The 18,541-nt window shown below is 38.3% G+C and overlaps 1 protein-coding gene across 7 annotated transcripts in view; it reads right to left on the bottom strand.

Moving 5' to 3' along the window:
• Nucleotides 1-18,541, bottom strand: part of SCEL (sciellin) — a 117,350-nt gene that overhangs the window by 7,479 nt on the left and 91,330 nt on the right. For all 7 annotated transcript variants that reach the window (XM_014544069.1, XM_014544070.1, XM_014544071.1 and 4 more), the window contains 5 exons: nucleotides 11,763-11,825; nucleotides 9,999-10,091; nucleotides 9,198-9,269; nucleotides 7,095-7,169; nucleotides 3,014-3,122 (listed from right to left, as the gene is read on the bottom strand). In XM_014544069.1, the coding sequence (XP_014399555.1) occupies nucleotides 3,014-3,122; nucleotides 7,095-7,169; nucleotides 9,198-9,269; nucleotides 9,999-10,091; nucleotides 11,763-11,825 (412 nt within the window). The remainder of the gene's footprint in view (nucleotides 1-3,013; nucleotides 3,123-7,094; nucleotides 7,170-9,197; nucleotides 9,270-9,998; nucleotides 10,092-11,762; nucleotides 11,826-18,541) is intronic.

An 18,541-nucleotide genomic window follows, 5' to 3' on the forward strand; every position in this document is an offset into this window, starting at 1 on the left:
TTAATATAAAATTTTAACTCTCAAAACATTCAATAGGACAAAATAGAACTTCATTCAAGAGTGTGTTGGTAAATTAATAAATGATAGATCCTTAGTACCCTAGGGTCTAGGGGTCTAGTCATCAAAATGCTCTCCTATGACACTACGCTTGGTATCATTAAAAGACAGAATACTGGGCTACATTCGATGACAAAATTTATATTCTCCAATATGATATAAGACCCCTGCACACACAAATTTGATGAAGAAAAGAGAGTTTTATTATTTGCTTTGGAAAAATAATGTTTAATAATAAATGAACTGTACATATTTAATCAGCAAGTCCAAAAAGTCCTTGGGTCACAGCAGAGCCTTAAGAAAAGCCAATAATTATGTGATGCTTTTCCTTTTGGAAGGTCTCAGGACTGCCTTAAATAGCACCTTGAGGACTTCACTAGTTTCAGGGTTGTTGGCATGCAGGCCTGAAATTTTCAGAGCTGGTAAATAATGGAGTGGTGAAATAAAAACAGCCAATACTTATATAGTGCTAATATGCTTAATAGGTACAGTACATTTTCCATGCACTTTGCTTATTTAAACTCAGTTATTCTTCACATTTCTGAGAAGCAGATGCTATTCTTTTTATCATCATTTTACAGAAGAGTAAACTGAGGCACAGAGGGTGCCTGCCAGACAGTGAGTGAGTAGCAGAGGTAGGGTTTGAGCAAGGCTGCATGGCCCCAGGGTCCCTGTGCTACCTTTGGGCCTGCCCATGAGGACTGCTGGGCTCACATTGTTGACATGAATGAGTCATACCCAAGAGCCAGGATGATCCTGTCATCTAGCCCAGGACTAGAAGCAGAGAAGAGGGAAATGAAAGGGAGGAGGAGGTGGAGAGGAAAGGGATTGGAGTAGATAAGATTGTCTGGCTTTACACGTTCAGCCAGTCAAATAACCTCTTCCTAGCCCTTATGTATAAAAATAACAACTTCCTCTTACATCTCACTCTATAGCTACTTGCTTATATAATCCTCGCAAATATTTTCCTATGGACTCTACACATATGTACACACACTTCATGTCCCATGCAAGCCCTTCAAGAGTAGAAGACAGGCACACTCTATCATTCACCCATTCCAGAGGCACTGAGCTAGGAGCTGGGAATATAAAGAAGAGTGAGACAGTCTCTTCCAACCAGAAGCTTCTTGTCCCCTGGGGTAGCCAGGTGTGTGACTAGATGATGGCAGCATATTATAGACGTGTGGAAAGGGTTCGGAGAGAACAGCCAAGGGAGCAGCTACTCCCAGGTGATGGCAGGAAAGGCTTGTGGAAAAGTGTCATGTGACTTACAGCTTGAAGAAGAAGGAGCCCTCTAGGTGCGCTCAGTGAGGTGGGGAGGGGCATGATGGGGGATTCGAAGCAGAGTGACCAGGCTGAACCAAAGTGCTACTCAATGAGGGTGTCTGGAGTGATCGAACAGTAGTCAATATGCAGGAGCAGGTTCTGAAGGCCATAAATTACGTGCAGAGGAGTTTGTCTTAATCCTGTGAAGTGGGAAGCCGCTTTAAGTGGGATTAATGTGCTTCGATAAGAACTGTGGGGACATGGCTCATGTCACACAATAATCAACATAAAAAGTTGCTGGACTGACTGGTCTTAATAGAAAATTGACTTCTGCTTTCATGACTAAGAAAAATCTCAAGGGCCACTTGAGAACCAGGACTGAAATTCTTCATATTAAGAGCAATACTCCTATGAAGAATATTTTCCTTCCTTAAGTTAACACTAAAGATATGAGCCCAGGGAAAGCTCCAGTGTTGGTACTGTCCTTATTAAAATCACACGGTTAGTCAAAGGTGTTTTCTAAGTATGTGAGTGACAGTTAATTTGCATAAGGATATGCTGATTAGCCGATGGGAAGGGTAGCGGTCATACGCTAATTACCATGTTTCTCTTTTATTAGTGTAGATTCTATATAGTATGGCCTAAAGTTAGATTTATTTTTGCTCATAACTAGTCATCATATTTCTGATTGCTATGTATCACTGATGCTACTTGGAGGAGAAACAATTACAAAACAAGTTGTCAAAGTATTGCAGCTACTTGACTGAGTTAATTTCCATCAACTCATAGAATGTCAGCACAAAAAGAACCGATAGAGTCAGGCAAATAGTTCTCAAACTGGCTGCCCATTAGATCTACCAATGCCCAGAAATCATCTCTGAGAGTCTTGATTTAATTAGTACTGGTCCCAAGCATTCTATTTTTCTTCTAACTTCCCAGATGATTTTAATGTGCAGTCATTAGTCTAGTCAGCTTCTTAATTTTTACAGATGACAAAACTGAGGCCAAGTTAAGTTAGGTGACTGTCCCAAAGTCACACAGCCATAGTTAGTGACAGAGTTAGAAAACTTGAACTCAGATCTTTAGATTCCAGTTGAGTGCTCATCCAGTTACACAAAAAACTAAGACGTTGACCTACTCAATATTATTTTGAGAAATAAAAGCAATGAAATATGAAAATATAAACTGTGAAGCATTCTACTATGTAAGCTTTAATGCTATTATACTGACCACAATTAACTATCGTTAATCGTGCTCTCAAAAGCAGACTGAGTTTCAACTGCTGTTAAGCTTATCATCCTAACTGATAGCACTCATAAAGAGCTGCTAGCTTTCTTCTCAACAGCTTTCGCACTTCATTATATATTTTATGCAATGCATGATTTATTAAAATGTTGCAAAAACTTTTATAAAGAAAACAAGTGTTTATCTTTTCGTAGGTTTAAATCTCTAGGGTAGGAGGAATAAATGTTTCAGTAATCAACTCTAAGCCTAACGCCAAGCCAGTAATTATAAACCTTTGAGGTTAGGCTAAAGAACTCTGAGAAATACTTAAGCAATGCATTATTAATGTGGATGAGAGTGTTTCTGAAAGCTTTAACTTCATCTCATGTATTTCATTACATAATTATTTTTATTCCAGTCATTATGCAATTTTACATTTAGTTAAATACAATAAACATATCCTTACCTTGAAGCAAGTGGAATGGCAGCAAATTTGTAATTCATCTAAAATCATTTTGGTTTTTGTGCCCAAGGGCTTTCGGCAGTAGGTGCACATATCTCTTTCAATGACAGACCTAGAGAGATATTAGCAATTAAGAATAAATTTGTCATCACACAAAAGACAGATGTATTCCCCATAAAGTCATGTGGAAATGATGTTAATTTTGTTGATACTTTAGGAAATGGTAAAAATTGAGGAAAGTTTGAGATTTTACTTATTTTAGTGATAGAATTGATTCTTCTAGTTACCTTAAAATAATACCAAAGAATTAACAGAAAGGAAGATCTCAAATTATTAATTCATTAGCAATCAAAAGTGCATCTGGACAGGGCAAAGATAATTACAGTTTCCTAATATGACAAAATTTATATTCTCCAATATGATATAATACCCCTGCACACACAAATTTGATGAAGAAAAGAGAGTTTTATTATTTGCTTTGGAAAAATAATGTTTAATAATAAATGAACTGTACATATTTAATCAGCAAGTCCAAAAAGACCTTGGGTCACAGCAGAGCCTTAAGAAAAGCCAATAATTATGTGATGCTTTTCCTTTTGGAAGGTCTCAGGACTGCCTTAAATAGCACCTTGAGGACTTCACTAGTTTCAGGGTTGTTGGCATGCAGGCCTGAAATTTTCAGAGCTGGTAAATAATGGAGTGGTGAAATAAAAACAGCCAATACTTATATAGTGCTAATATGCTTAATAGGTACAGTACATTTTCCATGCACTTTGCTTATTTAAACTCAGTTATTCTTCACATCTCTGAGAAGCAGATGCTATTCTTTTTATCATCATTTTACAGAAGAGTAAACTGAGGCACAGAGGGTGCCTGCCAGACAGTGAGTGAGTAGCAGAGGTAGGGTTTGAGCAAGGCTGCATGGCCCCAGGGTCCCTGTGCTACCTTTGGGCCTGCCCATGAGGACTGCTGGGCTCACATTGTGGACATGAATGAGTCATACCCAAGAGCCAGGATGATCCTGTCATCTAGCCCAGGACTAGAAGCAGAGAAGAGGGAAATGAAAGGGAGGAGGAGGTGGAGAGGAAAGGGATTGGAGTAGATAAGATTGTCTGGCTTTACACGTTCAGCCAGTCAAATAACCTCTTCCTAGCCCTTATGTATAAAAATAACAACTTCCTCTTACATCTCACTCTATAGCTACTTGCTTATATAATCCTCGCAAATATTTTCCTATGGACTCTACACATATGTACACACACTTCATGTCCCATGCAAGCCCTTCAAGAGTAGAAGACAGGCACACTCTATCATTCACCCATTCCAGAGGCACTGAGCTAGGAGCTGGGAATATAAAGAAGAGTGAGACAGTCTCTTCCAACCAGAAGCTTCTTGTCCCCTGGGGTAGCCAGGTGTGTGACTAGATGATGGCAGCATATTATAGACGTGTGGAAAGGGTTCGGAGAGAACAGCCAAGGGAGCAGCTACTCCCAGGTGATGGCAGGAAAGGCTTGTGGAAAAGTGTCATGTGACTTACAGCTTGAAGAAGAAGGAGCCCTCTAGGTGCGCTCAGTGAGGTGGGGAGGGGCATGATGGGGGATTCGAAGCAGAGTGACCAGGCTGAACCAAAGTGCTACTCAATGAGGGTGTCTGGAGTGATCGAACAGTAGTCAATATGCAGGAGCAGGTTCTGAAGGCCATAAATTACGTGCAGAGGAGTTTGTCTTAATCCTGTGAAGTGGGAAGCCGCTTTAAGTGGGATTAATGTGCTTCGATAAGAACTGTGGGGACATGGCTCATGTCACACAATAATCAACATAAAAAGTTGCTGGACTGACTGGTCTTAATAGAAAATTGACTTCTGCTTTCATGACTAAGAAAAATCTCAAGGGCCACTTGAGAACCAGGACTGAAATTCTTCATATTAAGAGCAATACTTCTATGAAGAATATTTTCCTTCCTTAAGTTAACACTAAAGATATGAGCCCAGGGAAAGCTCCAGTGTTGGTATTGTCCTTATTAAAATCACACGGTTAGTCAAAGGTGTTTTCTAAGTATGTGAGGGATCCAGCTCTGGTATTTGGTCACCTAGGCAGTATCTATATCTCACGCTTGTGTAGATGACTTCACCCCTCAAAGAGCAATGACTTAAAGTTAAGACACTGAGAGCATTAGTAATGGGCAAAATTTTATAAAAGTGACAGAGGGGATATAATATCTGTTTTGTTGTTAATCCTCACCCAAGGACATTTTTCCATTAATTTTTAGAGAGAGTGGAAGGGAGGGGGAGAGACAGAGAGAGAAACATCTACGTGAGAGAGATACATCAATTGGTTGCCTCCCACAAGCTTCCCGACCAGGGCTGGGGATTGAGCCGTCAATTGAGGTCCGTGCCCTTAACTGGAACTGAACTCAGGACCCTTCGATTCACGGGCCAACAACACTCTACCTACTGAACCAAACTTACCTCAGCGAGATACATCAATTGGTTGCCTCCCAAAAGCTTCCCGACCAGGGCTGGGGATTGAGCTGTCAACTGAGGTCCATGCCCTTGACTGAAACTGAACTCAGGACCCTTCGGTTCACGGGCCAACAACACTCTACCTACTGAACCAAACTGGCTAGAGCAGGAGATACAATTTTGATGCCTGGTCCATCCATATTTTCCTTAGCAAACAGAACATAGGTTCATGTTTTTCAGAAAACATTTATTGCCCTTGCCAGTTTGGCTCAGTGGATAGAGTGTTGGCCTGCGGAACGAAAGGTCCTGGGTTCAAATCTGGTCAAGGGCATGTACCTTGGTTGTAGACTCCTCCCCGGCCCCAGTCAGGGCTCCTGCAAGAGGCAGCCAATAGATATGTTTCTCTCACATGGACGTTTCTCTCTGTTTTTCCCTCTCTCTTCCTCTCTCCCTAAAAACCAGTCAGGGCTCCTACAAGAGGCAGCCAATAGATGTGTTTCTCTCACATGGACGTTTCTCTCTGTTTTTCACTCTCTTCCACTCTCCCTAAAAATCAATGGAAAAATATCCTCGGGTGAGGATCAACAAAACAAAACAAAACAGAAAACATTTATTGAGTAACTGGTCATGCCAAGCAACTCATTATGAATCAAGGTTGTGCATAAAAATTAGATAAGTCTTTACTCACAACAAGCCTTATTCCCAGGCTCTTCTATAGAGAAACACTGTCAGTAGAACATCGGACATTTGCATTACAGCTGGTTTCTAGTGGTTGGGATAAAATGCTAATTATTTATTTTCATTTCTTCCACTGGCAATCTGCTGGCCACACTCTCATGAGTGTCATCTATGTGCCCCACTGAGCATTAAATGTTAAAGGGTGATCACTAACAGCAAAAACCTGGGGTCGGTTTACCAGCACAAAATTGATACTCATTGTAACCCCTCCTGGGAACGGAGTGTGGGCCCAGAGTGGGTCATGGCAGCATATCCACCCAGCTGTTTGTAAGGTGAGATGGCTTTAGAAAACCGCGGCGAGGGAGGGCTGAGGGCACAGTCTAGTGATGCAATGAGACCTAGACTCTCATAATGTGGTGGTACTGGGGCTCCTGGGAATCAGCAAAGCAGAGGGGCTGTCCTGCGGGCAGCTTTAAGGCACAGAAGCTCTATTGGAATAAAATGCATAAGCAGCAGCCCAGAAGCCAAGGAACAAATTCATGGGTGCAGAGGTTGTAGTACTTCACACACAGGCTGGGGCCAAAGTAGTTTCACAGATGTTCGTATGGGAAATAATACAAATATTAATAAGTAATAATATAAGAATAAATTCTGTTTCACATACTCAAAACTATAACCTACCTTGGCCCCACCCTGTATATAATAATCACCATCAGGAGCACCATCTCCAAGTACAACAAACAACAAGAATGTATTAGTATGTACATAGATGTGTGTGCATAGAATTTTATGTATGGGTAACCTACCTTGGCCCCACCCTGTATATAACAATCACCATCAGGAGCACCATCTCCAAGTACAAAAAACAACAAGAATGTATGTGTATAAAATGTACATAGATGTGTGTGCATAGAATTTTATGTATGGAAATATAGACATACTCACCTATCTGAAGTTGAATAAACAGTCTGTATGTATTTTCCAGAAATGTTCTCCTGGTAGCCATCCTTTGGTGATTTACTACAAACAACACATATGGACATGTGAGAACTGGGCTGTTTCCCTAGTGTTAATGTATATACCTGTAGACAGGTGAGAAAGCACACACACCTCCTCATGCTGCCTTATTATTATATTCTTTGTGATGTTACAAGCCAGGATAATATACTAATAGCCTTTTTTCAATCTGGAGAAATATTGCTACACAGCCATCTCCAAGTTCACACAGATAATGAGGCAAGAGGGAACAGCAAAAAATGTCATTTTTCATGAAATTTATGCTTGCACCTCCCTCATTTATTTACCATAAGAAAGGTACATGTAGTCTAACATAAAGGAAATGCACAAAGTGAGAACCAGTGCAAGCACAGGTACATGTACATCGCTCACATGGAGAACTAAAGACCCTTCAACTTTTACACAAGCTATAGAAGATTTTATTTTTACTTGAATACATCTAATAAAGATTAGTTTAGTGTGAAAGCAAAAGAAAAGTGCATAATTTTTAAAAGTCCTCCATGTTTCATTTCTTAGGTGGCTCCAGTTTGTAATGTCACTGTTTCCTAGAAACAAATGAAATCTGTAATGCACCAACCAACTGGCTGCTCATAATTGCTTGCCAGGTACATATGTTACCTGGGCATATATTAGGAATGGAAGCAATATGCTCCTAGTGTGAGCAATACACCACTGCCCTCCCTTGAGATTTTTTAATGAGAAAACTCACTTTCCCTCCCAATTGCCTGTAGGCAGACTGCTGTCAGAAATAGACTCTATATTATGGAACACATAACCCACGATGCTAAATAGGAGTTTGCACATATTTTTGCATGACACGTATATCATTACTCCCATTTTAATGAGGGGGAAACTGAGACTTGAAGTGGTTAAGCAGCTTTGCCGAGGCACACAGTCAGTAAATGACAAAGATTCAATCCCAAGTCTGATTCCAGGGCCTCGGCACTGCACTGCACCATCAGTGTAGACTTTAGGGAGAATTGGATTCAGCGGAAAAATCAAATTCGGGGGCTGCATTTTATAACATAAATTATGTGTGGGGTTTAGAAACTTTTTTGGATGGTTGTTCACCTTCTGACACTGAATGGACTGAATTTCCTTGAGTCTCCTCCCCTCAGAAGCCCTCCCAGATGCTCTGCTCTTTGGTTTCTTTGAAATGGGCTCTGATTAACATATGTCACCTATATCTGCATTTGCATGCCCCGCCGTCACATTACCCCACAATCAGACTAACTCTCGTTTTTATTCTCCTTGAAAATCAAATGCACACTTCCCTGGCCTTGATTGATGTTTTCCTCACATCCATCACACACCCAGCAGATTTTGTGGGACAACAATTCCCTGGAATTTGGGCCAGAGTATATCTACCAAAAGGTATACCCCGTATTTCAGATAAGTGGCAAACAACAGTGGATACTACCATTTAATTAAAGTGCAAGTCCAAATTAGCATAGACATTCTTGTGTGATTTTATAAAGCTAATTATACATATATAGTCATGTTCTCACATAAACATATATGAACTTTCAAATGGCTATCCTGTTATGTATGCATGTGCTATATTAAATTATTAGTCTACCGAATGACTTTTTATGATTATTTGATAACTACTTAATATTGGAAACATCATGAAAAATTTTATACCTAGAATCCAATGTACTCTTAAATGGTCTTCTCTTTGAAAAAAAATATATAAGTATACTTTAAAATAATATCATTTCTTCTTAAACATAGATCATTTCAAAATTGTAAGTATAGAGAAATATTTTAAATAAATTTCCAGCACCTGTTCTCCACATATGTTCTCGTGTACACTTAGTCTACCGAATGACTTTTTATGATTGTTTGATAACTACTTAATATTGGAAACATTATGAAGAATATTATACCTAGAATCCAACGTACTCTTAAATGGTCTTCTATTTGAAAAAAAAAATACAAGTACACTCTAAAATAATACCATTTCTTCCTAAACATAGATGATTTCAAAATTGTAAGTATAGAAAAATATTTTAAGTAAACTTCCAGCACCTGTTCTCCACATATGTTCTCGTGTACACAACAGTATCCTTTGGTCCTGCAGGCCCGCTGTCAGCATTGGAACTGGGGAAAAACATTGAGTTTATATTTAAAGTTTATGTACAAGAATAATAAAAAATAACAAGGCTATTATTCAATCCAATGCAAAAAAATACTATATTACTTCTAAGCTATTACCTTTGAAATATAAACATTAAAGTGGTATTAATTTATTTCTGCAAAATTTCCTATGTCTCCCATTTTATTCCTGCCTTCCACTGGCTTGGCCTACTTCTAGAATACTAATATGAAAATTGGTCACTCACTAAATCTGCTGTAGAGCATGAAGATTATTTTGAGTATTTGTGCACTATGTTTTAGTGTCTTTAATGGGACATTTAGTTTCCCTGATGTCCCATTCATATTTCCAAACCATACTTGTCCCCCCAAATCTCAAACAAAAATGGACCTTAACTAAACATAACATCTGACTTTAATGAAACTTTTAAATCTAGCTAAAGAATGTCAACGCCAATGTCACAATCATGCTTTAAATAAAATAACAACAACAAAAAGCACACCATACTGTAAACTTTTTAGAGAAAAGTTACATTTTACACCTTCTTATCCATATGTCCCAATTTACCAAGGACCAAGTTGCTAACTCAACACCTTTGTGTAAGCCTGTTTAGCCACTAATAAAATGAGAAATTTCTGCATTTGAAAAGAAGGGTCAGGTTGTATATGTGATGTTTATTAAAAAAAGAGGAAGAATAGTCCTGTCATTTGTTTTATAATTGACCAAGATACTACCTGAAATTCTTCCTAGCTTCATAAGAATGGGTAGTCGTTCTGGTGGACCGGTTGTTGGGAGCATCAGTCAATCCATTGACTTGGCCTTCTAGTCTGAGAAAGCAAACAAATATTTGCCACTTAAAAATCAGAGCCACTTGGAATTTTTTTTATCTTAAATTTTTTTTCATTTTATTAAAATTCTGTTCAAGTAACAGGAACCCGTTTACGTTTGCTGGGTTTCTGCACAGGTACACAAGCAGAATACATGTCCTATTTTACTTATTCACAGAAACCACCTTTAAGAATAATCTTTAGGCATATGACACATTATCTAGTACTAGGATGGAATACTTTTTATCAAGGGCAGGGACCACCTGAACTTGGTCCTGGTAACATTTTCACAGCAGCAGTGCCATTTTAGAAAGCTTTTCATGTACAATGTATCTGAGAGTTCATCAATTTAATGAAAATTATCCAGAGGTTGCTTGGAGAAATTCCAGTTTTCATTTTCTTTTTAATGGAAAGCAATTCTTTGAATATTGTAGAAGTACTTTGACATAGATTTCTGCTAATCTCAAAAATGTCACTATGCTTAACAAAGTCTAGGCATATTTGCTTTTTCCTATGAAACAGAGAAAAATTCTAAAGCAAAAATAGTGAAAGGTTTAGCTCATTATTATCCTCCATGTTAGTAAACTCAAATATAGAAATGACATGAAAACCAAAAGGAAAGTTTAGCTGCCTCCTGCACGCCTCACACTGGGGGTTGAGCCTGCAACCTGGACATGTGCCCAGACCAGAAATCGAACCGCGACCTCCTGGTTCATAGGTCAATGCTCAACCACAGATCCATGCTGGCCAGGTGATGTGATTGAAAATTTACTCTTTCATTTTATCAAAGGTTTTCTTAATACAAGAAGAAGGAGGAGGAGGAGGAGGAGGAGGAGGAGGAGGAGGGAGATGATTTGGGGAGCTAAGAGAACAGAAAGAAACTACCTGTTAGATCTATTAGATGCAAGAGCCTTCTATACAATTTGGGAGGGGAGGGGATGGAATAAGTAACCTACCTCTTTTCCTGATTTTCTATTCTCTGCACAAAATATCAACAATATCACTTCTTTAGATTAAAAAAACTTTTTAACAGAAAAGGCAGCTGCACCTTAGGAAGATAGAAAATAGGACCCTATTGTTTTCCCGGTTCCCTCTATATATATGGGGGAAACGAATTGCTACCATGGAATAATTTTTTATTCTTTCCTGTTTCAGTCTGTAACAACAATAAAGGATAGTTTCTACCCAAACCTTCCTATAAAAGCAACCAAGGTACAATAGTTTTAAAGCCATTATACTGTGTGGTATAAAGAAATTTCAAAATTAGGTCCTGTTTTGTGGCTGTGGTGAATTTGTGTATTCTTTTAGCACCAGGCATCCAAGGAAAATATTCTCAGTGTGTTTTCTGCACCACTGAAAATCTACCAAGCAACAGTAAGTAAAAATAAGTCTTCACAGGCCAAGTGCAGAAATTTGAATTGTCATGATGCCTTTTATACTAAGCAATAGAACAGCAGGCTTTTAGTCAGAAATTTTAACAGAATTTGAATTTTAATAATTTTTTCCTATATCAGCTTATTAATCACCTTGTACATTGTTCTGTGTTGAGATAGTATTTATACTTAAATACCATACTATAGTGCAATTCCTTAGAAAACATTTCAAGTTTACATGATTTATGCAGGATCAGATAGAATTCATAAAATAAAAGTAAATTAAATTAAGCCTTACCTTCCATTCTTATTTTTGGGTACATTAGAATTTACTTCAATTAAATTTTCCAGGTCCCGATCTCTATAGAAAAAAAATAAATTATATACATATATATTTTTAGTTACAATTTTTAGGAAAATTATCTAGGATAAGCACTGTATTATTTCATTTAGGAAATAAAAAAAACAGAATAAAATCAGTACACAACCTTAGACATAGATATTGTGGTATAAAGCTATGGGACATTAAAAATCTGACATTGAGCTGTTGATCTATACAACTCAAGGATGAGAGCATGATGTTATGAGACAAAGAACTAATCTTTGGAAGGTTTGAGAGATCTGGTCTGGAAAGAAACAACTGATTGATATTCACATTCAGTGAATATTCAATGAGCACCACTTTGTGTCACAAAGTACTAATTGCATATTTCCATATGGATTATCTCATTCGGATCTCACAAAATCTTGCAGGACAGCATCTGGGGCTCAGAAAGGCTAAGTGAATTTTCCAAGGTCAATTAACTAATTTGTAAAAGAGTCAAGATTTGAGGGTGAGCCACCTGTCCATCTGAAATCAATTCTTGGATATTTAATTAGAGACTTCATTCCAGTTTTTTGGATTACAGGAACATGAAAAATCAACACAAAATTTGAATCAATAATTCATAATGTACAGGATAAATGGGACAATTAGACTCTTAAATTTTGGGCTACATTTATGATTTGACACACTTTCATAAGTTACAATAAATATCCTGTGGTATGTGATTTATATATTAGTTATTTATAGTATATCTTTGCTAGAACACTGATAGTTCCTGATTTTTCCCCCCATGAGTTTGAAAAAGCCATTGTCATGAACTTTGTTGGTTAGGAACATAGTTTAAGAGTTTGAGTGGCCTGGCCAGTGTGGTTCTGAGCATTGACCTATGAAGCAAGAAGTCATGGTCAGATTCCCAGTCAGGTCACATGCCTGGGTTGCAGGCTCGATCCCAGTGTGGGGTGTGCAGGATTCAGCCAATCAATGATTCTCTCTTATCATTGATGTTTCTATCTCTCCCTCTCCCTTCCTCTCGAAACTCAATTATATATATATATATTTTTTTTTAAGAGTCAAAGTGAGGCCATATATTCCCCTATTTCCTTGGGCAAGTTTGACAACCTATCTAAGCTTCCTTTTGTAAAGGAGGATAATAAAATCTAATCTTATAGGGTTGTAGTGAAAACAAATGAGTTAATGTAAATAAAATTTGTGGGCACAATGACTACAATTGTAGATGAACTGAATAAGCATAGATAAATGATAGTTAAGAGAATTGTAGTTATTTACAGTATATCTGTGCTATAACACTGATAGTAGGCGCGATTGATTCCAAAATTTTGAGGGTCTACTGTTTCATTTTTCTCTCTTTCTTTTAAATTTTAACATCCTTAGAATTTCAGTTTTTGTAAATCTCCCTTCTGATCCTGAATAGTAGACTTAAATAAGGTTATTTTACATGGAATCAGTATAAGGACTCTCACTCACAAAATTAATATTTATATGGATGAAAAATAATATTCAAAATTATCTTATATATGAAATAAGATTTGATATTCTTTTTATAACACCCAACCATTGATAATTGATAAATCTGCAAGTTAGTCAACATTCCTTAGCTACACTTACTCCTCACATTTAAAATACTAGCTGCACACTTTTAGTAGGAAATATGCCAATCAATATATGTAAAATGTATAGGATTTCAACAGAAATCTCTCAGAAGTATCAAAATCATTTGACTCTGCAGCCTGAATATGTAAAATTCAAAAAAATGGCTTCCTCAACGTAACTGCTAGAACTGTATAAGGAAACCTCCTAGATTACATCCTTCAAATTCAGCAATGGAGATGGAAGGCTTTGCATTTGCCTAACCCCTGATGGTCCCTCACTACTCCCTAATGCCATGTTATTGGCCTCCGGGGCCACTGTACTATCTTAATAGCCTAGGCATGAAGTGATTCTGCCCTTAACATTTTTTAAAATATATATTTTATTGATTTTTTACAGAGAGGAAGGGAGAGGGATAGAGAGTTAGAAACATCGATGAGAGAGAAACATCGATCAGCTGCCTCCTGCACACCCCCTACTGGGGATGTGCCCGCAACCAAGGTACATGCCCTTGATTGGAATCGAACCTGGGACCCCTCAGTCCCCAGGCCGATGCTCTATCCAGTGAGCCAAACCAGCTAGGGCTGCCCTTAACATTTTTAAATAACATTTCACTAAATACTTGGGGATAATGGAATAAAAAAAGTGGAGTATCATGGTATTCCATAATCCAGCTTCCTACGAATGCCAAACTAGGGAACACCATAGTAAGTAGTGAGAGATCACCAGGAAATGTGAATCTTGAGAAATTAAAATTTTGTCCCAGAAAGTGATTCTCTGCTAACCCTGGATGAACTGAGAACCTTTTTCATTGCAACTTGAGAGTAGAGACACATGGCCATGACCTTATTCCTTATTTTGGGATGTTGTTATAAGTTGGATAATACCCCACCACCACCACCACCACATTCATATGTTGAAATCCGAATGACATTATGTCAGAATGTGACTTTATTTGGAGATAGGGTCTTTACAAAGGTAATCAAGTTCAAATGAGGTATTAGGATGGGCCCTAATTCAGTATGACTGGTGTCCTTATAAGAAGGGAAAATTTAGACTCAGACACACACAGATGGAAGACACTGTGAAGACACAGGTTGAAGACAGCCTTCTATAAGCCAAGGAGAGGGACCTAGAACAGATCCTTCACTCACGGCCTTCAGAAGGAACCAACCCTACTGACACCTTGATCCTGGACTTCCAGCCTCCAAAACTGTGAGAAAATAAATTTCTGTTTTAAGCTATGTAGTCTGTGGTTCTGGTTACAGCAGCCCTAGCAAACTAATACAGATCTGCTTCTGCCCTCACAACATGATTAGGTTTAGTTCCTCAGCCCAATGGTGGGCATCCTCACTTCCTCCAGCATGTTTTACTCCTGCCTGTTGCAGGTACTGTGTTTTCTTCTCCACCCCCACTCCCCACTGCCACTTCCTCCACCCGCTCCTACACTTTTCCCATTCCCTGCCCCCCAAGTCTTTTTGGACCTTAGCTATTTTGAGGGAGAATGGGAATGGATTTGAACCTGAGGAAAGAGAAGAAACTAGAATCTGACAAATGCAATAATTACAGATAGATAATTCAAAATTGGAACCTATGCATGCCTTCAAAGAAGAACATTCCCAAAGTGGCCTCAGAGTGAATCATCGAATAAACCATATTATTAGTGGAGTTTTCAATAAACAGTGTCACATATCAATTTGGTAGGGGGGATTATAAGATTTAATTCTGAATAGTCTACACTAATATTTAAAGCAAAATGAAAAGTTCTAGATTATGTAAAGTATAAAATGTGTATCTGCTTTGGTTGTTCATCCTGACTGGTGTCATTAGCTAGATTTGAAGATCCAGTAAAAGAAGTTCAGATTGCCCATAAACTTCTCAAGCTGAAGGATATAAAAATAAATTTCATTCTCTAATTAAGACCACATCTATTGTATCCTGTCTTTTACACTGTGGTAGAAGATAAAAAGCTGTGATTCAAAGTGTGAAAAAAAGATTTTTATAGAAGCCTAGCCAAGTGCTTCAGGGTTGAGCAAAGGCTTAATTCTAAACCCTTTCTGTGTCAGTTGCACCTTATAATTGTATAGTTTATGAGCAGCTGGAATTAACTCAAAGAAAAACCATCACTTCTCTGTGGATACAGTGAGAAATGCTAAAAAGAAATTTTGTTAACCATAGCAACTAATAATGCTTTTCTTTATGTAGATTTCAAAATGTTTGGGAGAAAATATTAGTTGTTATGTAGAACCATAGCATAAATTTTATATATAATCATTTATCTGTGTTCTCCTTATGTAATTTATTTTCCACTGTCCTTTACAGAGCAGATTAAAGAGAAAATAGAGATTTGGGGGACCATGGTATTATTGTCTCATTTTATAAATTAAATTTATTGGCGTAACATTATTTAATAACATAATACAATTTTCAAGTATAAATTCTATAATTCATCATCTGTATATTGCATTGTGTGCTCACCACCCAAAGTCTAGCCTCCTTCCATCACCATATATTTGATCCCCTTTAATTATGGCCTCTTATTAAACAGTTTTTTCTAGGATAAGCATTGTATGAGAGAAAGTTATCAGCTCACTCCCAACTGCTCTTCCTCTCCCATGAGATGTGGGAGGTAGTTATTAAAAGCCTCAATATGTTTCTCTCTCTTCAGCTTACTTAAAGTGCTTTCGTAGAGTATCAAACACATTTGCAAAATTAAGAGTCTCCATATAAAAGTTTTACTATGGTACTTCTTTCATGCCAAGAACTAAATCTGAGGCTTTAACTTTAGTGCAAAAGGAAAATTTGTCTCTCTGAAAGGAGTATAGAATACAGTGAGATAACCATATAATTCTTCAACTCTGTTGACACCCCCAAATGGGCCCAGCTTTATATATTTTTATAACTCTTTTCAATGATGGAGTCATAAAGATTATATATTAAAGAAATTGACAGTTCCATAAAGAAATCGGAAATTTTAGATATTTTAAATATAAGATGTGACCAAGAATGCTAATGGTTCTAATTCACCATGGTTCACTGGGATTATGCCATGACCAGGAGATGATCACTGGCTAAAGGAGACCACTTAGAAGACACCAGATTCTTCATTCTGGTTTCACTCATGGGGCTCAGAATGTTAGAGCTGGAAAGCAATAGACTTTATCTAGGAGGATGATTATAGGGACTTGGTTAGTTTGAGATTTAGCCGCTAATCCACAGAATATTTATTAAGCACCTAATATGAGCCATGAATTGTACAATGTACTGTAGATAAAGAAGTGAACAAGACACTCAATATTACCATTAAAAATCCTCTAGTTGAAGAGAGATGATTAAGTAACCATTTCCTCTAAGAGACAAATGCTATGGGACAGAAAGGATGGAGAATTTGAGAACACCTAGAAGGACTGATACAGATGTGATGGCATGGGGTGGGGCCTTCCGGAGCCCGAGAGATTGACGCCTAAAATGAGACCTGGAGGATAAGCAAAAGTTAACCACACATTAGCCCTGAAGGAGGCCTGAGGAGTGTGGGTAAGTTAGGGTATGTGGGTGGAACATAATAGAGGATGTGGTGAGAAGGCCTGTGGAGGCAGGATGAGGTGGGCTTTGGAAAGCAGGTGAAGAAGTGTGGACATTATCCAATGGCAATGGCAATGGGAAGCCATTTAATCAGAAGAATGAGGTGATCAGATTGGTGTTTTAGAAAAATCACTCTACAATGTGGCCAATGGACTGCAGGGTAGAAAGTACGACAGGCGGCTGAGGAATTAGTTAGGAGACTGTCCAGTCATCTAGACTATAGTAGTCATGGGGCTGAGGAAATACCTCAGTTCCTGAGATAATTACAAGCATCCAAGTGACCTATTGATTACGGGGATAAAGCAATGGAGAGTCAGTGTCACCCTCTCCCCCACCCTCTAGCTTTCTGACTTGAGCAGAAATATGGGAAATGTAAAATAGGAAGGAGCTCTTGTTGGAATACTGAAAACTCGGAGGTATGTCTCAGCAAATGGGAAGACCTTAAAACGATGGAAGGATAATACTTCCAATAGTTCAGAGTATTTTTCTACTTCAGATAAAGGATGCGCTTTCCAACTGTAACGGCCTAAATGTCACGAGATGCTTCCCAACCTTCATTTGGGAGCAGCAGTTTACAGGCTACAAATAATTGAATATCTCCCTTTAGTGTCTCTTATTTCATGAAGATACAAAACTGTCACTGCCAAGAGCCTGCCGTTTCTCCTTGAATAGATGAAAATTCTGGGCACATCTGCATTTGTTTGGGTTGCTGTGTTCTTGGAAGGAGCTCAGGGACACCTGCTTACATTCTGATCAATGGCTGAAGTTTATTCTGCCCCTAACTGCGAATGAAATATACAGCTGCTGGAAATGTCAGCAAAGTCCCATAAAGAAAACCCCGATTCGCTGCTGTTACACTATTAAATAATCAGTGTTCACGTCACATTGAATTGGATGTAAAAGTGCCTTGTGGCTGTTATTCCCACTGGGAGGCACTTTAAAATGACCCCTCTCCCTTTACCTCCTGAAATCAAGCAGCCAGCATAAACACATTATAGATACAGTGGCTGAACCAACGGAAGGAAATCACTTTTTTTTCAAATAGGCAGCTTAGTCTTTCTTGCTCAGCTGTTTTGAGAAAATTCTTGAACATCCAAGCTGATTATCATCAAATCTGGTGTAAATACTAAAGAATCATCAGATATCAGGTTACATCTGTGGACAAAGCTGCCATTTGAAAACAACATGAAGGCCAATATTTTTTTTTTAAATTATAGAAATCCTATCTGTGTAAGAAAAATGTCTCCTTTTTATAGATATTTGTTATCAGGAGTTGCTGATAGAAAACATATTTTTATAAAATTAGCCTCTTCTACTAAAAGGCAAAACTCTCATGAGAAAGTTACCATGGTCTGCCAACATAGCACATTTGCTAGAGGGAGGGAAGGAAGGACAAGAAAGTTAGAAGGAGGTGGTGAGGGATGGAGGGAGGGAGGGAGAGAGGAGGAGGGAGGAAGGAGAAGGGGGAAGGGAGGGAAAGAGGGAGGGAGGGAAGGAGGGAAGGAGGGAGAAAAGGAGGGAGGGAGAGAGGGGGAGAGAGAGAGAGAGAGAGAGGGAGAGAG

This window comes from Myotis brandtii, unplaced genomic scaffold (genome assembly GCF_000412655.1).
Source record: "Myotis brandtii unplaced genomic scaffold, ASM41265v1 scaffold350, whole genome shotgun sequence".
NCBI classification, from domain to species: Eukaryota; Metazoa; Chordata; class Mammalia; order Chiroptera; family Vespertilionidae; genus Myotis; species Myotis brandtii.